Source organism: Gracilinanus agilis, chromosome 3 (genome assembly GCF_016433145.1).
Source record: "Gracilinanus agilis isolate LMUSP501 chromosome 3, AgileGrace, whole genome shotgun sequence".
Lineage (NCBI taxonomy): Eukaryota > Metazoa > Chordata > Mammalia > Didelphimorphia > Didelphidae > Gracilinanus > Gracilinanus agilis.
In genome coordinates this window covers 14,843,378-14,864,634 of record NC_058132.1, presented here as the reverse complement: position 1 = coordinate 14,864,634, position 21,257 = coordinate 14,843,378, and the positions used below count along the sequence as shown (strand labels likewise).

The following is a 21,257-nucleotide window of genomic DNA, read 5'->3' as shown; positions in this document are numbered from 1 at the left end:
TTCTCTGAGGAAAGCATTTGGGGGTTTTAGGAGTGAGAACTGAAAGTAGATCTGGAGATCATAATACTAGTAACCCCTCATTTACAATGTGCATATCATCACTCAATTGATATCATTCAAAGGTGCCCATAATTTGACCTGATCCTCCTTTGCATAAAACTATCTCACTGCTACCTTCAAATTTTTCATGCTGTTAAAGTATAGATTTCTGAATTCCATAATTCTATTTGTTTCTGAGCTTCACAATTCTTGTTTCCACAAATTTTAACCTTTCTCTTTCAATTCATGTCTCCCCATTTTGCATGAATCTTTCTCTAGCATTTGGAATGAATATTGATCTCATCCTCCCTTACTTCATAGAACCTAAACCCAAATCTCAAGGTAAGCTCAAGAGACCTCCCTTGATTTCTTTAATCTTTCACAAATTGAAAACTTTCTATTCACTTTTGCCAAAATATGGTACTAATTCTAATCTATTCACAACTTTCTTGAACTACAGTAGAAGCTCCCTGAATCATTTCCTTGTTCTTTTGAACGACTCCAGTTTTTAACATAGTTTTAACCCTCTAAATTAGATGTTTTTCTTTAGTATATTAAGTGTATTGTGCTATACTGATCATGTTTATGTGAGAAATTTATTTGGCAGTGTTCTAAAAACCTACATCAACCTCATAATAGTTTTATGAAATACAAAAAATAAAATACAAACAATTGCACAGTAAATAATTATATTGAAATATGTTTATTGATATTAAATGAAATTGTTCACAAACTCTGGACTGATAAATTATTTTGTTAGTAGAACTTCTTCATTTTTTTACAATGGAGAAAAATAAAAATTCAAAGTTTAGCAATAATAGAACCATTAGTAGAACTAAAGTTTTATTAAGATTTTGCTCATTCCATTAAACGATTCCTAATTATACCCTTTAAAGCAATATTCTAATTTCTTCCATAGAATGACAAATAAAACAGTGCAATACTACTCATATTTGACAATGTTCTTATGCTATTATTTAATTAGAATTCTCTTTTTAAGTTGACCCTTTTTCAGGGTAAATATTTATAGTTCATTAACCAGTTTTTGTTACACTATTTTCATTTGCTTCAAAACACTTGATGAATACCTTTGTATACATTCTAGTTTATCAATCTCGTTTTTTCAATATTGTGGCCAGAAAATAATTGCATAGACTAGAGAGATTCTATCTGGGGCAATCAGCAATGAAATATAATTCTGGCCAATAATTCTCTGTCAACTGGGTTATACGCCATATTATTCTTTGTCATGTTAAAACTTCAAACCAACTTAGCCTTAAAGTAACTAAGAAACAATTAAGATCTTTTTTTTAAAAATTACTTTGTTTCCCTAATCATTTTCCTTTATTGTATCTTTACTATGTTTTATTGGATTACAGAAGTATCTGTTGGAGTGGGTTTGAAAATTCCCAAGACTGGGTAAAATCAGGACAGTAACAACTTCAAACAAGAAGACTTGGAGGAACTCATTTTTAATGTCAAGGAGACCTGAATTGAAATCTACCTTCAGACTGACTGTGTGACCTTGGGTAAATCACTTAATCTCCACTTTCCTGAGTTACCTTATCTGTAAAATGGCATAATAATATCACCTATCTCTTAGGGATGATGTGTGGGTCAAATGTACTAATGAATGTAAAACATCTAGCATATTATCATGCACAGGATAAATAATATAGAAAGGTTGTGTGTTATTTTTATTATTACATTTGGCTTTGAACTCTTCCTTCATTGGATTTCCTCAATGAAGTGTACAAGAAGCTTTGGTGAATCCATTTTCCTCTATATACCTCTCTTGATAATAATAATCAGATGTCATAAAAAACTATATATCTATAACAATTAATGACATAATTTTCACAGGTGATTTGGAAGCAACTTAAAGGTGAAAAAATAGAGCACATATGGCAGTGTTTGTTTTTTTAATCCAAAGTTTTTTATCTTCATAAGAGGGAAATTTTTTATTTTCTATTTTACTCAAGAATATCATATTGTCAATATTGTCTAATATGAAATGATGCTTGCAAAGGCCTTTATATATCCTTCAATACTGTCATAATTTCCTCAATATATGTAGGGATTATTATTAAAATCATTTCAGATATGAAAGTAGTGAAAAAATGGACTTCTATTTATTGGTTTTATATAATTTATTATAAAATTAAGTCAATTCATATAGATTTTTAGGTCACATTTGTAATTAGGATGCTAGAAGGTGTAGTTCAAATAGTTAACCATCTGTGATAAGATAAGTAGGAAGTTACCTGAAGAGCTCCTGTTATTAATCTTAGAGTGTTGTGTACTCAGTTTGACTTAATCCTGATTTTGGATGAAGATAGCAATCATATTAGGTTTGCATTTACTTTTATGTCAATAACAGAATGATTAGATTTTATCTTTAAGTCTCTTCCTAGAGTTATTAAATATAAGATCAATAAGTTTCTATAGTCATCATCAGAGGGTTTTAGTTACAAGATCAATAAAATGCATGGACTTTGCACTAGAACTTCACAACAATTAGCTAAACTACTTTAAACATTTAGTTTTATGGACCATAAAGGGTATTAAATACAACTGTGAATGTCTAAAAGATATCTTGGTCACAATCTGAATATGGGGAGACCTCAAGCTCTAATTTCCTTGATTTAAAGATAGAAATTTATCTCAGAACAATGGTCTGGATTTCTTTATTACTAAAACATTGGCAACCTAATGAGTCTGAATAAAGGATCCTGAAACCATGAAGTTCCTCCAAGAAAAATGCCAAGGGAACACTTGAGGACTCTTCTTTTGGAGAGACTATCTGTTTTCTGACTCCTCCTCATTAACAGTTCTCAGCTAATCTGAGTTGATGTAAGACCCATCCTTTAAGAGGTCACTTCCTTTTTGGGCTATTGTAAGGATGAAATTTGTGCAAGGGGGATGGGACAAAAGGAGCCTCAGGAAGCCCTCAGGACTGGATCTGAGCTGGGATGTCTTCCACTGGAACCCTTTTCCTCCTCCTTCCTCCTTCTAAGAATTTACAGCATCCCCCTGGTCTCAACTGGCACCAACTGTTACCAACTGTCAGCCACTCCTTCTCTGGCTCCTTTTGTCCCATTTCCCTTGAACAAATCTCATCCTTACACTGTGCTGTGTTAAGTCTTGTATTGTCACTGCATATTGTTGTTACTCTGCTTTTCTCTATAATTCCTATTAGCAGGATTACCCAATTGAACAAGCTTGGCAATGCCGGTTATTATGGCAAAACAGTGGGATATTTCCCAGTGATATACATTATGCTAGTATGACTTGAAGAAGGCTGGTGAGTCCAAATAGTCACCTTAAGTAATTTTTTTCTGTCATTTCTTTCAGCAAAGATTAAAAAACTATTGTGTTACCCAGGACTTGTTCTACCAGAATAAGGAGAAAGAACTTTGCAAAGAGAAAATTGTCTCTCTTATTTGAAAGTCTGCTAGTTAGAACTTCACCTCAATGTATTGGTTGTTTGTTATTCATGAGGTGTAAAGAAATTTGCATTTGAAAGGTATATATTTGATTACCAAGAGTATTTTACATTGACTAACTCTATAAAGGTACAACTGGAATCTTTTTTTTTTTATAAACCTTTAATTTCGGTGTATTGTCTCATAGGTGGAAGAGTGGTAAGGGTGGGCAATGGGGGTCAAGTGTCTTGCCCAGGGTCACATAGCTGGAAAGTGGCTGAGGCTGGGTTTGAACCTAGGACCTCCCATCTCTAGGCCTGACTCTGATTCCACTGAGCTACCCAGCTGCCCCTCAACTGGAATCTTGATAGCTACAAGTAACATTCAAAAGGCAAGGTGGAAGAGAAATTTTAAACTAGTAAATTGGCTCTAATTTTATTAGATTTTGATTTTTCATTTGACTCCCTTTTTATTGTTAAGCATTAAAAGACCAATAAGAATATCCCCTAGAGTTGTATATACCCCCAGAGTGTGTGTATGTAAATTAGATGAGATAAATGAAACTCACTAAGAATTTTATGCTATTAGTCTTTAAACCAACCCCACTCATAGTTCTGAGACAAGGCTGTCTGTGTGAGCTTTGAGCAGAGGCTGCAGCTGTCAGGGAATGCCTCTGACCCATTACAAGATGTCTAAAGATCTGACCACAGATGGCAGAGAGGAACTGTGTGAGGCTCACCTGGCTGGACATCCTTGGCCCCTCTAGCTACAGTGAAGAATTTGCCCCAGGGCAGGCTTACTCAACCAGTTGAATGTAGTATACTAGCAGAAGATTGAGAAAAGAGAAGATTCAGCCTTAAGGAATAAAAACTCAAACACTGGTTCAGTAAATCCATAGCGAAGAGAAAAAAGTAAATAAAATGAATAAAAATAAAGTTAAGGAAAAAAAAAGAAGAAAGCTACAACTGATAGCTCCTATGGAAATAAGGACCAAAGAACAGAATGAATGGTCAAGGACTAGATCTAAGTTTACCAATTTGTACTACACACTATATTACTATCTGACATAAATTAGAGAAAGCATTGTGCTAAGATATCATGCTAAATGTGTTTAATATCTGGATTCTTTGGGTCATTAATTAGAAATAAAAGTATTAATTAGAAATGATGAGTGGCAGGAGGGAAGTGAAGAAAGTGCAAGGAATGATTGATCTGAATACGAAAGAAAGATGTGCAATTTTAGGAAAGAACTTTAATCAAATTCCAAAAGAGAGACTAAATTATTTAGAGAAACTTTTAAGTCTATAAAAATGAGAGAAAGGAAGAAAGTTGTAATGTGGTTGAATTAATTGAGTAAACAGAAGGTTTAAAGGTAAAATGGTGTGAATATTTTTCAACTAATAAATTTGAGCTACTATTAATGTTTAAAACAACTACAAAAGCATTTCTCCATATCCCAACATGGTAGTTTTACAGTTAAACAACTACAAAATTAAGCCATAATTAATTATAGAAAGATAGATTTTAGGTGCTACCTGTAAAAGTTAAACTACTTGCAGATTTAATAAGCCTGTTCTGGATCACAGAACAGAAAAATTGTATAAATTGGAAAAAATCCACTAGAATAAAACATTTCCCGAAGGGGAAATGTGATAAAGATATAAAAAGCCCTAATTTTTCCTTTAGTAGTATACCTTACTTTCATTTTTAAATTGTTCTTTTTTAAAAGATTTAAAGTATTTTTTAAAAATCTAACAATTTTGTAATATATCTAACAATCTTTTTTAATATATCAAGTTCCAAATTCTGTTCTTTCCCCCACCTTTTCACCAGTATAGAGAAGGTAATTTGATATTGATGATATGTGTGAAGTCATACAAAATATATTTCCATATTAGTCATGTTTCAAAACAAAGCAACAAACCAAATAAAACAATAAATATAAAGAAATATATAATAATATAATATAAAATCAATATAAAGAAAATAAAAGATATATTCTTCAATATACATGGATAGCATTTTTGAACAAGAGTCCTTTGGAATTGGCTTTGATCATTATCTTGATCAGGGTACTTCAGACTTTCAGAGATGATCATTCTTATAATATTCCTGTTATTGGGTTTAATGTTCTGCTTCTGTTCTCTTTACTTTGCATGAGTTCATATAAGACTGGCTAGATATCTTTCTGATTGGACTGTGTTCATCATTTCTAACAGCATGATAGTATTTTATCATAATTGTATACAGCAACTTCACAAATTTCTCAAGTGCTGGATTTCTAAATGAATATTAAGATGAATTTTCTGCTCCTATTTTTCCTCATCATTCAAATTATGGTTGTTGTCTTATATCTTAGTATAATATCTTATATTGGTTATATCTTAAAGCAGGGGTCAGCAACCTTTTTGGCCATGAGAGCCATAAAGACCACCTTTTTTAAAATGTCATTTCGTGAGAGCCGTACAGAGCTCACAGTGCTGCTCCTGTAACAGCGCCTGAAAAAAAATGGACTTTATGGCTCCTGCAGAAAGAGCCATATCTGGCCCTCAAAAGAGCCAGATATGGCTCGAGAGCCATATGTTGCTGACCCCTGTCTTACAGTGTCCTAAGCCTTTAGTGAGTTACATCCTCAATGACAAATCTTAGATAAAAACTGAAATTTTAAAGCAAACTTCTTCATATTGCAGTTCCTTGAAAAATTTCTGTTTATACTGACAGACCTTGGCTAACAAAAACTTAGGTCCCAAAAAGAGACCCCTGGTAAAATCCAGGTCACTCCGAACTATTGTGTCCAGCCCAACATATAAAAATGTAGGTTCTTAATCTATGGGGGAAACTGTAGACAGGAAATAGTGAAAGGAGAGAGAGAGTAAAAAATGAAAAGAAATACCCACACACCAGTATTGGAAGCAGCCCTGAAGCTTCTCGGACCAGGAGTTTGAGGCCAGTCTATTTATTTGCAAATTGACCAATTAGCTGAGCAGATCAGAATTACAATGCTTCATTCAAAGTTACAACTTCTGTTTCCATAAATATAATACAAGGCTCTTGTGAAAGGATATTCATACATAAATTTGCTGATTCTAAAAATGTAGCATAATAGATATAACTGTTTTCTTGCAAGTTATGATATTGTGTGAACTTCATGGATCTTCCTTGTATTGAATTATCTTATTGATATGGAGTCTAGAGTTCCCAAGCTTGTAGCTTAGTGAGGTATGATGAACCCCAGGTTTGGAAATGGTCTGTGGGTTGGAGACCCCCAAAGATTGTGCTTGTTCCCTGTTCCCCTGAGAATCCACCCTGAAGGGAATCTCTGGCTAGCAGTAGCAGACTGAATAATGGACCCCAGGGTAAATGCTAAATACCCTTTTGTCCTAGGTAGTCTTCCCCATTGTATCAAAGACCCTTACCAGGAAGACTACCTGGGCAGGGACCATTCTTTAGTATCCCTTGTGTAAGCAGTCCCTTTCCCCAACACCCTAGCCCCTAGCTATGATCCCTTTCTCTAGCTTGATTGTATCCTGTTAGTATAATGTCAATCATCTCTCCCAGCCCCTGGATCTTCCCAAATGGTATATAAGTTCCCCAATTTCCTTTGTTCTTGGGAGTCCTCATCTAAGGAGGTGGCACTCCCAGGGGAGTCAGGGAGCAGAGCGAAGTAGTGTTCATTTAGACTCTGCACAAGGCGCAGCTCTGCAAAAGAGGCCAGGTAGCCCTCATCCCCCTTTCCATTGATTAAAGAGTGGTTTTATGACTATTTAATAGTTCTGCGTTTTTACTAAGTTAACAATCTTAACTATAGAGTCCCTTTCCCTTGGTTGTGTGTAATGTAGATAATAAAACTGCTTGCATTGAGGATGTGGAGAGCTTGGGAATGTGCCTGTTTTGAGAAAGTCAAATCACATTTGTTTCTTGCCTGCTGAATTTAGCCCGTGACCCCCAAATCAATTCTTTTATTAAAGGATTCAGTACTTATTAATCTTGTGAATTTTAATATAGTCATAGCAAGAAAACTGCCTTTACAAATATATCTTGCTTTTAACTGTCCATAGACCTTGGTCTTTCAGGATCAATTTTGACTATGTTTTTAATCTCAAAATTCATTAGTTCTGATATTTTCACCCTAGAGTGTGGAAATGTTGCTAAATAATTGCTGTCAAAGCAATAAATCCAGATGTGGGAAGAAAATTCAGGTGTTCAAATAATTATGATCTTATCTTCATTAAAGATTCTAATTATGAAGATTTGTTGAAATCTTCCATTGTAGACATATAGACTTTGTGTCTGAGAAATAAATATTGTAAGGAAAAGAAAAAACATTATTTTTGAATCTGAAAATTTGAGGAATTATTCTAAGATTAGGTTGAGTTTAGAGGGAAAAGAGGGAATTATTTAAAAGTTAAAATTACCAACTCAATTTTGCATTAATTCATCATTTAATATGGATAATCCTAGCCCAAACTAACTTCTCTGTGAAATAACTCCAGACAGGTTTTAAACAGCTAGATTCTTATAATGATTTTTTTTTCTTTCCCTATAATCATTTCAGAAGTAACTAGGTAGTACATTGAATAGAGCACTGGGCCTAGAGCCACAAAAATGTGAATTTAAATCTCATTTCAGACACTTATGCCTAAAACTTAGTAAGTCAATTTGTGTCAATGCCGCACGCTATAAGAGAAAATGGCAAATCACTTTACCTTTACCAAGAAAACCATATGCACAAGGAAATGAGGGTACAAAGAGTCAGATACCACTGAAAGAATAAACAATAGTAATCTTTTTTTTAATCTCATCTGTAATAGAGAGTTATGGAAATGGATAGAGCCCAGACCTGAGGTCAGGAAGATCTTAGACATATCTGCCCCTCTATAGTTTCACATGGAAGAGGAAAAATTACTATGGCTAAATGAATTCAATTGCCTTAACAATTGTCACATAGCTGATGAATGTTGGATCTAGTGTTTCAGTTGTGTTGTGACTTTGATACCATCAATCAATTGATGATGCCAAAAGACCAATATCAAGCTCAGCATCTGAAAAGGATTATGAAGTCATAGACCCAAGTAGGGGCTTTACCACCATAGCACTATAAGTTGAATACTGGTCAAACAATTGGGACCAGAGTTAGGGTGATACATTTTCCTGAGTTCAAATCTGGGTTTAGGCATTTAATACTTGTGAGAACTTGGCTGAGGAAGTCATTTAATCTTATTTGCCTTAGTTTCCTCAAGTGTAAAATGGGCTGCAGAAGAAAATGACAAAACATTATAGTATCTTTATCAAAAAACCCACATGGTGTCACAAAAAATCAGATGTTTGAAAAATTACTGAAAATCACCTCTTTGATTTTGATAACATCAACTTTTAAGTTATCATTCAGAAAAAATGATCAATTGTATTTTTAAACACCTTATACAAATGTTCCTGTCCAAAATTCCATATGATATTTAACTTGTGAGTTTCTTTGTCTAGCAAAAAAAAAAAAATTTAACATCCAAAGGAAAAGCTTTCCAAAGGAAAGATAAGCTAGACTTCTGAATTCACAGTTCATATTATTTAATTAATTTTCTCTCTCCAACAACCAATGGGATATCCATGAAAATCAAACAGGGTTCGATGTTAACCTCAAATCAATGATTTCTGAATTTGATCTCATACAGGTAACTCCTTATGTTCCTAGAATAGAGACCTATTCTCTACAATAACATCTTGTAAGAATTCAATAAATCTCTTATTTTTCTATAGGTTCTTCAGGAATTGACTACCATTGTTCTCTCAAAGATATTAAGAAAATGAAACTTAGTGACTTCTTATTTGCCATTGCCTTCGTCATCCAGATTGGAATTGGGCTTCTAGGAAATTCCTTCCTACTGCTTCTTTACATCCTCACTTGCCTCACTGGTCACACCCTAAGGCCTATAGACTCCATTTGTGTCAACTTGACCATAGCCAACTTGAAAACCCTTCTCTTTAAAGGTCTTCCTCAGACAATGTTCTCTTTGGGCTTGAAATTTTTCCTGGATCCTCTTGGGTGCAAAGTTATCCATTATCTTCACAATGTGTCTAGAAGTGTTTCCCTCTGCACTACTTGTATTTTGAGTGGTTTTCAGGTCATCATCATTAGTCCCAGTAACTCCAGGTGGTTTCAACTCAAAGCCCAAGCCCCAAAGCACATTATCCCTTCTTGTATCTTCTGTTGGTGCTTCTACTTGTTCATAAATTTCACTATGCTTGGGATCATGCATAACTCAAGGTTCATGAGTAACAGCACAAGATGGTGGCATCTGGGATATTGTTCAGTTGCAGCCCCTGTCTCATTTAATGCCTTACTCTATGTAATTATCTTCTCTCTTCCAGATATCATTTGCGTGGGATTCATGATCGGGGCTAGTGCCTACCTAGTTTTTCTTCTGCATAGCCACCATCAGCAAGTCCAACATATTCACAGCCTCCACCTTTCTCCTAGAGATCTCCCTGAGATAAGAGCCACACATGCAAGCCTGTTATTAGTATGCACATATGTCTCCTTCTATTCCATTAATTCCATCATATCCTTTTGTGCCTTTCAATTTGGTAAATATTATTCCTTTCTCATGCTCACTGAACAATTATTAGCAGCATGTTTTCCATCTATCACTCCTTTTGTCCTGATGTCTTATGATTCCCAACTCCGCAGATATTTTTATTACCTATGGTGCAATAAAAGTTCTCTTTAATTGCTCATTCTCCATCACATCCCAGTCAATTATTCAATTCTCACACTGAAAAATAAACTCTATTTCATAAGCAGATAGAAAGAAGATTTATAACACTTAGTTCAAAATATTATGGAACTTAGAGATAGAAATTACTCCAATACTCATGGATTCCAAGATGAGAGACCTTCATCTTTAAGAACAAGTCACTCTTATTTTTTTTAATAAAACATATTTTATTAGAAATTTAAGTGGTATCAAAACAAAATATATCTATGAAAGTTAATGGAAAATATAAAATATTTTATTTTCACATCAATCAATATAGCTAAGCATTATTTTAAGTATCTAGATAATACAAGAAAATTTATATATGTTATATATAATATAAATATATATTTTTTACTTTTTAGAATATTTTTCCATAGTTATATGATTCATGTTCTTTCCCTCCCCCAAACATCCCCCACACCCTCCCTATAGCTGAAGTGCAATTGCTTTGGGTTTTACATGTATTAGATCAAGACCTATTTCCATATTATTGATAGTTGTACTGGGGTGGTCGTTTAGAGTATACATCCTAAATCATATCCCCATCAACCCATGTGTTCAAGCAGTAGTTTTTCTTCTGTATTTTTACTCCTACAGTTCTTCCTCTGATTGTAGAGAGCATTCTTTCTCATAAGTCCCTCAGAATTGTTCTGGATTATTGAATTGCTACTAGTAGTGAGGTCCATTACATTCGATTCTACCACAGGGTATCAGTCTCTGTGTATATTGTTTAGAACAAGTCACTCTTATCCAGACACTGAGTATCCTTTTCTGTCACATTAATAAGAAGTGAAAGAATCAGTTTATGAACTCACATATGATGATTCAAAATCTGCTGAAAAGTTCATTAAACCTCTCTGTCAATTGAGGTTTTATACAACTTATGAATCTTCAAATATTTTGAAAGGAAATATAGTATAGAGAATAAAATACTAGACCCAGAGGCAGAAGTGCTTGAGATCCAATATGATCTCTATCCATCTAGGAAAATTGTAACTGTCTTTCCTATCCATAAGGATCAATTTATCCATCTATAAAGGTATATAAATAAAATTTATTATAATTACCTTACAAAATTATTTTTGAGTCTAAAATAAAATTATTAAAATTGTTTTCCTACTTTAAGGGAAAATGGGTATTATCATTATTATTACTATTTTTATTTTTATTGTTATCATTAGAAATGGACTGAATTGGCTCACCCAAAATGAATTACCAATTAAGAGCTCCTGAAAGATATATATGTATACATATATTAATTTTTACTTATATGCATATTTGAGTGTATTTATCTAGTATATATTAAACACAAGAAAGGATATGGAAAAAATACAACTTTCCTTCATATAGTAATCATTGTTCTTTTTTCGTTTTATAGGTAGACTAATGAAATCACAACATTACAGTGTATCACAGTAGATAATGGGTGATGTATTGACTTAAGGGTGAATTGGCTTTCAATGAGGCAGAGTTGCACAAAATTATCAATAGAATTATCTCTTCCAGAGTCACTGAAATTTAGTGACAGGACAAGAGTGGAGTGGATGACACCAATATCTTCAATTTCTGATCATTCTCTAATCCAAACACAGCACATTCTTTTTTTTTTTAACATTTATTAATAATTATTTTTTAGGAAAGTTAACATGGTTACATAATTCATACTCTTACTTTCCCCTTCACCCCCTTCCTGAGCTCCCCCCCCCCATGGCTGATGCATATTTCCACTGGTTTTAACATGTGTCATTGATCAAGACCTATTTCCAAATTGTTGATAGTTGCATTGGTGTGGTAGTTTCAAGTCTACATCCCCAATCATGTCCACCTCAACCCATGTGTTCAAGCAGTTGTTTTTCTTCTGTTTCCACTCCTATGTTCTTCCTCTGAATTTGGGTAGCATTCTTTACCATAAGTCCCTCAGAATTGTCTTGGGTCATTGCATTGTTGCTGGTACAGAAGTCCATTACATTCTATTTTACCACAGTGTACTGGTCTCTGTGTACAGTGTTCTTCTGGCTCTGCTCCTTTTGCTTTGCATCAATTCCTGGAGGTCTTTCCAGTTCAAATGGAATTCCTCCAGTTTATTATTCCTTTGAGTACAATAGTACTCCATCACCAGCATATACCACAATTTGTTCAGCCATTCCCCAATTGAAGGACACACCCTCATTTTCCAGTTTTTTGCCACCACAAAAAGCATGACTATAAATATTTTCATACAAGTCTGTTTATCTATGATCTCTTTGGGGTACAAATCCAACAATGGTATGGCTGGATAATCGATTTTGAACATTAAGTTGTATTAATCATTCATCTGCGTTAATTGTCAAAAACTTATGAAAACAACTGTGAACATTCAAAATATATGTTTGCCACAAGGTGGGTGTGATGAGACCTCAGGTTCTAAATATCCCAGAATTAAAGATAGATCTTCAACTCAGAAAAATTTCTGAATTTCTTTATTTCTAACAGACAGGGCACCTGATAGGTTTGAGGAAAGAACTCTGAAATTATGAAGTCCCTCAAAGAAAATTACCAGGGTAGACTTGAGGACTGTTCCTTTGGAGGAACTGTCAGTTTTCTGACTCCTCCTCAATAAAGTTCCCAGTCACCCTGAGTTGAATTAAAGGATGATTTCTTTTTTTTTCTTTTGTGGGCTTGGTGTATTAAGTTTTTGTATTGTTACTGTATAATGTTGTTACTGTTCTTTTCTCTACAGTTTTCACACACAGGGATACCCAGTTGAATAAGTTTGTCTGAAAAAGCCAGTGGGTCTGGCAAACCAATAGGACAGTACTTCCTTGTGTGTCTACATTATGCTAATAAATCTAGCAGAAGGCTGGTGAATCCAAAAAGTCAACATAGGTCATTTTTTCTGTCATCTCTTTCAGAAAAGGGTGGAAAACGGTTGCATTACCCAGGACTTGTTTTGCCAGAATAGGGAGTGAGACCTTTGTAAAAAGAAATTTGCATTTTATTTAGTTTTGTAGTATACAGAATTGGGGTCATATAGTTTTTTCTAGCTTTGGCTGAGTTCCAAAAGCTGTTACAGGTTTGGAATCTTGAAGAAAAGGGAGTTGACTGGATCTTCCGTGGAGAGAGGTTGTGAATCAGCCGAGCTGCTTTGATTATCTAGCTTTAATATTGAAATTTAGCCTAGTTTTGATATATTTACTTAAGAAATTATTATTTTAGATAAACCCTTTATATCTTCCTTTCCCATTACCATCCCTGCCTTTTCCCTCCCTTACCTTATATATTTGTGAAGTTAATAAGGAGAGTAATTAGAGAGGAGTTAAATCTGTGAAGGGTTACCTAATTGACAGTTATAGTTATAGTTATAGTTATATATAGTTGTAGTTAATCAGTCATCATTTATTCCCTTTAGATAGCAATAGCACCTAGTAAAAACTGAGTTTAAGGTAAGGTCCTTACTCAGACTCCATCTTTGCTTCTCTTCCCCCACCTGAGGTTCCTGAGACAACTGATAGGGCTTTCCTTTGATCCACCTTCCTAACAAACATCCTTCAAACAAAATAAACCCTTTTGTGTTTCAACAGCCCTATTAGTGTAATTTGTCTGTTAGTTATCAAGAGGGAAGAAGAGGGAAAGAGACAACATACTCTGGGCTCAGAGGGAAGCTGGGCATCCATCTTGAAGGAAGGTGATACTTCAAAACAGGTCCCTTCCTGTGAAATTAACTAAAGCCTGTTGTTAATTTCAGTCTAGTCTATTTCCCTCAGCCTGTGTTTGAGTCTAAGTCCCAGTCTGTAAGCCTGCTGTGCTTGTCTGTTTAGTTTAATTTCTCTCTCCCTGAAGATCTCTGTTTCCCTTCTGTGTTATACTCCTGACTTCAGTCCTATTATACCCTGAATCTCCTTTAATCCCAGCCTACCTGTAACGGAGATTACCCACTTAGCAAGTCTCCAACATCCTCTTTTCAATTCCCTTATCCCAAACACCTTTCCTCAAAATTACCCACATTACATCTTGCACCTCACCCCAGAGTATTGATTGTTATGCATGATCTCTAAAGGAATTTGCATTTGAGAGAACTACTCAGAGTTGTATATTTAATTATCAAGAACATTTTACATAGGTTAACACTACACAGGTTCAGCTGGAAGCTTGATAGGGAGAAGAAACATCTGAAAGGCAAAGTGGGAGGGAAATTTTAAAATAGTAAATGAGCTTTAATTCTATTAGAATTCATTTTTTATTTGACTCTCCCTCTGATATAAAGTATTTAAACACTGATAAGGCTATCCTATAGAGTTCTCACAGGAGGTGTGTGTGTGTGTGTGTGTGTGTGTGTGTGTGTGTGTGTGTGTATGTGTGTGTGTGTGTGTTAAGCAAGTTAGATAAGATAAAGGAAATTCATTAAGAACTTTGTGCTAATAATTTTTGTAATTTGGAAAAAACAACATCTGTATTTCTTCTTTCCTCTTTTTCAATGCTGGCCAACTAAAAGAAACTAGAAAGAGAGGACAGACATAAAATTAATGTGAAATGAATCATTTGGCAATGAAATACTTAATTCCTCAAGTGGATTTTCTAAAATATGTCTATTTCAAAATTAGAATGAGTATATATGTTTTATGGAAAATAACATTCTCAATTGTGCTAAACTTAGAAAACTTTCCAATTCTGATTATGAAATCATAATTCAGTGTTTTCAATTTGTATTTCTATCATATTTTAGTTACAGATATAATATGCATTTATGTTAATGTACAAGTTTTCATAATTTCATCTTCTATAATGATCTTGATATACTCTAGAACCTATTTTAAATGTTAAACACATAATGGTATGTAAGTGAATTATGGAAGGTTAAGTGAAGGACAAATTCTATCAACATAGTATTAACTATAATAATTAAAAGAGTCTGGCATTGTGAAACATTTCATTGATGGTTTGAATCATGAACAAAGTGAATTAAGTTTTGGGAGAATTTTTTTTTAAAATGCCAAAATCAATCCCATGTTTAAAAAAACCTTGTCAGAAATAAACGTTTAAAATTTTAATTTGAAATTTAGACTTAAATCAATCTCCTATTTCAATATTGTTTCAAACCTAAATTATTTTATTTTATTTTATTTTATTTTTTAAAACCCTTACCTTCTATCTTGGAGTCAATTGACTCCAAGGCAGAAGAGTGGTAAGGGCTAGGCAATGGGGGTCAAGTGACTTGCCCAGGGTCACACAGCTGGGAAGTGTCTGAGGCCAGATTTGAACCTAGGACCTCCTGTCTCTAGGCCTGACTCTCAATCCACTGAGCTACCCAGCTGCCCCCCTTAAATCATTTTACATAAACATTGCTTCCAAAACTCCTTGTGGTTTCCTTTTTAACTTTAATTGTGAAAATAATAATTATACAACTAATATTATCTCTGAAACTTATGAGGAACTTCCTGAAAATTAATCATAAGACTTTTTCAAATCCTTCAAGCAAGTTGTGGTACTCTGAGATTTTGCAGCTTGATTGACTAAAACCTTCCCTGCATCATGAAAGATATTGAGATCTAATATTTAATTTTCACATGTGAAATTTTGATTCTATATCCTCACAGGTTTGTTAGGTGTAACTGGAATTTTGTACCCTTGAACTATGATTCCCAGCATCCCACTTTCATCCTCACAATATGTCCTTACTTTTTGGAGATAAGGTTTCTATAACCTTGCCCTTTCCACTCTCTTCTCTCGCTAACATGGTCAGGAAAACTACTCTTTACTCAGGTTCTTTCTATTTCCTCTACTTCAAGTGATTATTAATAAATCTTATAAACTATAATACTTAGACTTATTGAATATTAATTTTAATCTAACATTTTGCATAATGTTTTATAAGTTCTCTATTAATTGTTTTTGTTTATCAATGCCTATGAAAAGTGTGATGATTCTTTGGTTAAATTGTAGATTTCTGATCATGTTTTTTGGGTCAGCACTATATTCAAATTTCTATTATGATGTAATCTAGTACTAAGTTTTCTGTTAATTTTCTTTGATATTATTATAAAATCATTTTAAGAATTAAAAATTTTCTGTGACCTTGACCATAGTTATATTGTGCTTTAAATATACTCCATCAATCTGATAAAGGAAACATTAAAGAATATGGATATGAGTCTGATTCATAAAGAGAAATGACAGTTTCTTCATATGGTAGAATTTATACTATTTATGTAAAACATTATGGAAAGGATTAAGTCTGTATTTTTGAAGATTTAAGAAAGGATGATAAAAAGTTAAGTGAAAGATAAAGTCTTTGAAACATGTATAATTTCTTGCCTTATAAAGATTTTCAATGAATGATATCTCATGTTATAACAATGCAAATAAGTCTCTTGTTTAGTATTGTGAGGCATACTTTTCTCAATGAGGTTTAAGTGAATAATAGGTTAAGTGAATCCAAGTGAAGAAATTCTTAGAGCAAATCTTTAAAGAATCATAGTATTAACAGCAACATTTAAAAGATTTTAAAGTTTTAAAGAAATGAATTGTTTCCATCTTGATAAATTAAAATGAGACTTGACTAATGTTTTTTAACTTTGAAATTAGTTTTCTAAGTTGAATCTCTCTATTGATCAGAAATATGAATAAATCCTTTCTAAAGATACCATGCAAGTCCCCTTATCAGCACAGAGAAGGCAAAGTGTATTGATATCACCAAGCAATTAACAAATGTGTAAAAGGCTAAAAAATTCAAATTAACTGCTCAATTAAAATTAATAATTTCTAATATTAGAATTGAATTACCATATTTATAAAAAGAAGAGTTAATTAAGCCCTGAGATTGTTTGGAGTCAAGGGGAAAGAATTTACTTCATATATTTAAAATGTTAACATTAGAAGGAGAAATTTTATAATCTGTAAATTTAAGATGTAAATTCAAGATCAGTTAATTTGAATTAAAAATTCAATTATAAATTATACTTTTAGTATAAGAGCAATTTCATTGGTTGAATATAAAGATCAGTGTGATGAATACAAACTGAATATATCTGTAATTTTATTTAATTATAAGAAATTATCTTGGTTTACTATTTTGTTCAATGGAAAAAATTAATGCTTGCAAATTGGATAAAGTATCATGCTAAGTTATCATGTTTAAATGATAAATTTTATTTAAAATCTGGATTCTTTGAGTAAAAAAAAGAGATATCTAGTAGAGTACAGATTCTTTGGAATAAGTGGCAAAAATGAAGTGGTGAAGGTACAAGGAATGTAAGGTCTGAATATGAAAGAAAAAGGCATATAATTAAAATATGTTACCCTAAAAACTACAATCCCCAACAAAACTATGATTCCCAGAACCCCACTCACCTCCTGTCATTATGTACTATCATAAACAGGATATAAATTGGGTGGAGGTCCATCTCTCTGGCTCTTGTCTTCCTGTCACAGCTTTGCTGGAGCCAGCTTTTTGAGAAGGTAGAAAAAACTTATTCATGTGGTTCTATTTTCTGAGATAATAAACTTAATAAATATAATACTTGAAGTATTCGGCTTTAATTTAAATCTTACATTTATGGTGAAAATAGCAGTATTGGTCATATCTCAAATAGCAAACAATTTTAGGATGTCTTTTCTTCCTACTATTCCTGGGTACAGTGCTCCTTGCAATGTCGAGGAGAGATTCATCTCCCTATACACTCTTGCCATTCTGCCCTGCCCATTCTCTACAATATATCCAATATGGAATTCCTCCACACTATGTTCAGTGCAGAATTCTCCCTCACTATCCGAGATCCCAGAGGTATGACAAAAGGAACCTAAATGGATAATGATTCTGGGAAGGTGAAGGAACTTTAAAGAGTCCGGAGGTGGATTTTTAAGCCTTTTCAGACTCCATTGTTTTATGAAAGTCTCTGTATCTGAATTGGAAAAAAGAACTCTTTAATTCAGTGCCTGTATCCAGTCACATATATTGTATTTTCTAATTGCTTATTTTCAGATTTTATTTTATTTGTTAAATTCTGTTACACTTTAAGTTACTATGTTACTATGTTTTGACAATTAGCTATATATACTGTTATATTGTCATTATTTGTACCTCCCCATATGACTGGACTGGAGAAGATACCATTATAAAAGTACCTTTGGGTTGTTTGTAACAAGAGGTAAGGATCCATTTAGTAGCTGAAGTAGAGTATTAGAGCACTAATCCCCACCTCTGCATTTATATAATAAATGTAATGTATATAATACATTAATAATAATAAAATAAATAAATAAAATAAAAATAACAAAATAAAATAAAATAAAAATGTATTTAATAATAAAAATGTAATGGATGAGACATATAAAGACATGCCTATTACAATTGTTACAGTCTCATACCAGAGGAACTGGGAAGATTTTCCTAGGGAACATGGTACACCTGGATAACTCCCAAGAGGGAGTATTTCCCATGAAGTCTAAGTAGCTTCTGGATGATTTTTAATTCTTCAGTTTAATCTACCTCCACCAGAATGATCTAAATTCTTGGTGATGTTTTAGACCCAAAAGGTTTTCTTGAATTAGCTGCTATACTATTGGTTTGTTTGTTTTTTTTTTATATAAAGCTGTTTTCTTAGTGAAAATTAATGTGTCCTGAGTTGATCCATATGTTTGTCAACACCCTCATAATGGGGGATTGTATAATTGTCATAAAATTCTAGTTTTATAAAATTTAAGAAACTTGCTACCTCCCAGAATTCAAAAAGCAAACTACTTGGAGAAGGCACCATGGAGATGCCTGCAGAAACCTCACATTGCAACAAAAGATCCAGAATGAACTTTGGGTTATAGTGAAATTGAACTGTGGGGGGTTGTAACACATTTATTTTGTATGTATACTCTCATACCAAAGGGAACTGTCCCCAACTGGCTTTTTGTCAATGTGTCTAGCAATCACTAGTTTTGTTCTTTCCCTTTTATCCCCAAATTATTGTAATTTATAAGTTGACTATGATTATAAGATCCATTGAGGAGACTAGTCTTCCAAAGGATCTCAGGAGGGATTGTGTAATTAACATCTGTTACCTTAAAAACCATGATCCCCAGCAAAACTACAATTCCCAGAACCCCACTCACTTCCTGTTATTATGTGCTGATATAGACAGGATATAAATTGGGTGGAGGTTCATCTCTCTGGATCTTTTTCCTGTCACAGATTTGGTGAAGTGGGCTTTCTGAGAAGGTAGAGAAAACTTAGTCATGTGGTTCTATTTTGTTAGATAATAAACTTTATAGATATAATACTTGAAGTATTCAATTTTAATTTAAATCTTACAAAAGATGTACAGTTTTAATAAAGAACTTTAATCAGAGTCCAAAGGAGGGACTAAAATATTTAGAAAAAGTTTTATGTCTATAAAATTGAGAGAAGGAAAGAAAGTTTAAAACATTTGTAATCTGTTTGAATTAAGTAAACAGAGGGTTTAAAGGGGGTGTGTGTTATTTAAATAAGTTCTGGGGTTCCATTTAGAGGTATTTGGGCTCATTTGAGTCTTAACATATGTAGATATATAACAAACTTCCTGTGGACATTTTGGGGACTTTGGAAACTACATTTCCCATGATTCCTCTTGTAAAAAATGGAGGTAGACAGGAAGTGTGATGATGTAAGAGAAGGATATTGTTTAAATAGAATTAGCTCTAGCCCATTCCTAGTCAAAACTCTACTTACCCTAGGCATAGAGATGATATCATCCCCACCTCCCTTAGTGGGGAGGGGAGATGAGCTACCCACGTGTGACAATAAGTAACAAATCAAGAACAAGGGACTGCCCTTTGGGCAGTCCAAATCAGTGTAGAGGCTGCCATTTGTCCACTTGAATTAGAGGTGGACACATAGGAAGTGATGAAGGACACTATCTCTTCAAGTATGTTGGTTACTTCCTGTTGGGAGTTCCCGCTTTGAACTTGATGCTGAAGCATCTCAGCTGAGACCTCAGACTGCTTCCACTCTGAATTGTCACGTGGGTAGGTTAGGCTGACTTCCTTGGCCTACCTTGGCATTCTTCCAAACTCTACCTTAAGTAGGCCTTTACCTCTCTGGTTGCTAAGGTCTTGTGGCTTGTAGCCTAATTTAATTAGCCTTTTAACCCTCTCTCTCTGTCCAGGCCTCTGCAGGCCTGGACTAGCCTCTCCCTCTCTCTATTTCCCTATCTTTTACCTTCCTAATTGTAAATAAACTACCTTAAACCCAATCCTGACTTGGGTCTATTTTAATTATGGAATCAATCTGAATTATTGATTCCTGGTGGCCACACTTCAAATATATACCTATAAAATACCTAAAATCTCCCTCTTACAATATAAGACTCCTAGGGTCATTGGAGGTGGCCTCTCTCTCTCTTGGCTACCTGAGCCCTGGGCCTGCTCTCTGGGGGATGTAGAAAAGGATTAGGTAAGGTACTGAATGTAATGGCTGAGGCGGCAATTTGAGATTTTTACAGGCGTGTGGTCAATTTTGTTCTATTAACATGGGCCTAAATAAAATATTAGTTTTCCTCATAATATCAGCCTTTATCATTTTTAATCATTACAGGGGAAGTATAAATATTTTTATTCTAATAAGTTTAAGCTATTATTAATATTTAAAACAACTAAGAAAGCATTTATTCACCTTCTGGCATGGCAGTTTTGCAGTTAAACAATAATAAGATAAAACCATCATTAATTATAGAAAGACAGGTTTGAAACAAAGTCTGTAAAAGTAAACCACAGATTTATTAATCCTTTTCTGGCCCATAGAAATGGGAAAAAAATGTATCTTATGGTGTCCTAAGTCTAAGTCAAGTTCTCAATGCCAGATTCTAGACAAAAACTGGAATTTAAGGCAAATTTCTTCATATTGCATATCCTTGTAAAATTGCTGTTTATACTGATTTAGTTTGTGTCTAACAAAATTTGGGTCCAAAAAGAGGCTCTTTGTGAAATCCAGGCCACCACCTAAAGTGTGGATAATGTTGCTAAATAATTACTATTATTCAAAACATTAAATTCAGAAACTATGTGAGGAAAGAAACAAGTGTTCAAATTATCATGA

The 21,257-nt window shown here is 33.7% G+C and overlaps 2 protein-coding genes across 2 annotated transcripts in view; both read left to right on the top strand.

Annotated features, from left to right (window-relative positions):
* The window catches only part of LOC123240770 (zinc finger protein 91-like), a 730,881-nt gene that overhangs the window by 250,903 nt on the left and 458,721 nt on the right, over nt 1-21,257 (top strand). The window lies entirely within an intron of this gene.
* On the top strand, nt 9,266-10,189 carry LOC123239898 (vomeronasal type-1 receptor 1-like). The gene has a single exon (XM_044667221.1). It carries the CDS (start codon nt 9,266-9,268, stop codon nt 10,187-10,189), a length of 924 nt encoding a protein of 307 aa, XP_044523156.1.